General features: G+C 53.7%; 1 protein-coding gene across 1 annotated transcript in view; it reads left to right on the top strand.

Moving 5' to 3' along the window:
* Positions 1-1,461, top strand: part of LOC130588200 (nidogen-2-like) — a gene marked incomplete at both ends in the record, with an annotated part of 6,092 nt that extends 4,631 nt beyond the window's left edge. The window contains 3 exons of the mRNA XM_057389153.1: positions 122-259; positions 617-788; positions 1,213-1,461. Of these exons, the coding sequence (XP_057245136.1) occupies positions 122-259; positions 617-788; positions 1,213-1,461 (559 nt within the window). The remainder of the gene's footprint in view (positions 1-121; positions 260-616; positions 789-1,212) is intronic.
* Positions 1,462-1,901: the final 440 nt, after the last annotated feature.

Genomic DNA, 1,901 nt, shown 5'->3' on the forward strand with positions numbered 1-1,901 from the left:
GGTTTTTCTGGGGAAATGGGGTTTGGGTGTCACTCCCCACTCGCAGCGTGTCCCAGGCAGTTCTCAGTGTGATGAGGATGGAGCCTCCTGTCAGGGTGTCACCCCGTGTCCCTGCCCTGACCCTGGCAGGGCTCCATCGTGGTGGGCATCGACTACGACTGCCGTGAGAAGATGATCTACTGGACCGACGTGGCCGGCCGGACCATCAGCCGGGCAGGGCTGGAGCCGGGCTCAGAGCCAGAGACCATCATCAGCTCAGGTGCGCTCCTGTCCCCGTGTCACCTGCCCAAAGCCACCTCTGCTGTCCCATCGCAGCTCCGGGGTTGTGGTTTTGCTAGGTTCAGTTTTTAGTGGTGGGGGAAAACCACAAGAAATCCCTCCTATTAGAAAATTCTGGAAATCTTCTTCGTTATGTCCAGCAAGCGCACAAAGCGTGAAATCTTTCTGTCAATACCTTATCTAAAAGCCATAAATCTTTGTGTTAATGAGGGTTTTTTGCCTCTCCGGGGGTTGGGGGGGAAATGTCATGGGTGCCTGTGGGTTCAAACCATGACAGGGGATCTCCCATCCCTTTGGGATGCCCGAGGGATCCCTGAGCGTGGCCATCCYCCAGCAGGGCTCATCAGCCCCGAGGGCTTGGCCGTGGATCACCTCCGCCGGGCCATGTTCTGGACGGACAGCGGGCTGGACAGGATCGAGCGTTCCCGGCTGGACGGCTCCGAGCGCCGCGTGCTCTTCGACACCGAGCTCGTCAACCCCCGCGCCATCGCCGTGGATCCCGTCCGAGGGTGAGAGCGGCCATTCCGCGGGCATTTTGCAAGGTGCAAAATTTGGATGCACCTGGGAGCAGCTCAGATTTGTCCTCTCCCCCASCCCCTTTTTTATTTAATAATTCAGGATTTGGCTGAAGCTGCCGTTTCAGTATCAGGATGTAGATTATTTTGAGTTTTGGAAACACCAGCTGTGCCTCCAGGGTGCTGTTGGGGTACAAAATGTGCTGCTCCTATGACTTGCCCTCGTCGAGGAACTGCTGTTGGGGTCATAAATATGTTTGATATTCTGCTTTGCTTGGAGAGATTTTTTTCTTCTAATCAAATAAAGATGGTCCAGGCACTGATAAGGGGAAAACCAGGCCTTGCTGCTGGCAAGAACCAGGATAATCTCCTGCCACTCCTCACTGTGCCGTGCCCTGTTTGTGCATTATTTCCCCAGCAACATTTACTGGACGGACTGGAATCGTGAAGCTCCCAAAATTGAAACTTCCACTGTCAACGGGGCCAACAGGAGGGTCCTGGTGCACACAGACATTGGTTTGCCCAATGGGCTGACTTTTGACCCCTTCTCCAAGCTGCTGTGCTGGGCAGACGCAGGTAATGTCCCCAAGGATGGRCCAGAGAATGTCACATTGAGCCTCRAGGGAAAAACTTTGAGGTTTTSKATGTCTTCAGCCCAGTGCTACCTGTGGGYTYYACTGTTGTGCCAGGGGAGSTTTAGATTGGATTTTAGGAAATGTTATTTTGTGGMAAATGTTGTTCWCAGGGCAGTGGTGGAGTCATCCCTGGAGKGATTTAAAAGCAGTGTGGATGTGGCMCTTGGGGACACGGAGCAGCGGTGGCCTTGGCAGTGCTGGGATRTGGTTGGATTGATGGTCTTAGAGGGTTTTTCCAACCTGAAGTTTATGATTCTACATCTTTGGGCTGAAAAGCTGTTTCAAAATGGAGTAAATCAGGGRAAGGTGCTGGGGCTCCCCAGGGGACGGGCATGGCCGTGAGGAACGTTTGGACAGCACTGCCARGGATGCCCAGGGTGGGATTATTGGGRTGTCWGTGCAGGGCCAGGAGCTGCTCCCTGTGATTCCATAAAACACAAAGAATGTCTTTGGTGTGGTATTTTTGGGACAT

This window comes from Malurus melanocephalus, unplaced genomic scaffold, assembly GCF_030028575.1.
Source record: "Malurus melanocephalus ecotype Western Australia unplaced genomic scaffold, MMel_1.1 scaffold_3734, whole genome shotgun sequence".
NCBI lineage: Eukaryota > Metazoa > Chordata > Aves > Passeriformes > Maluridae > Malurus > Malurus melanocephalus.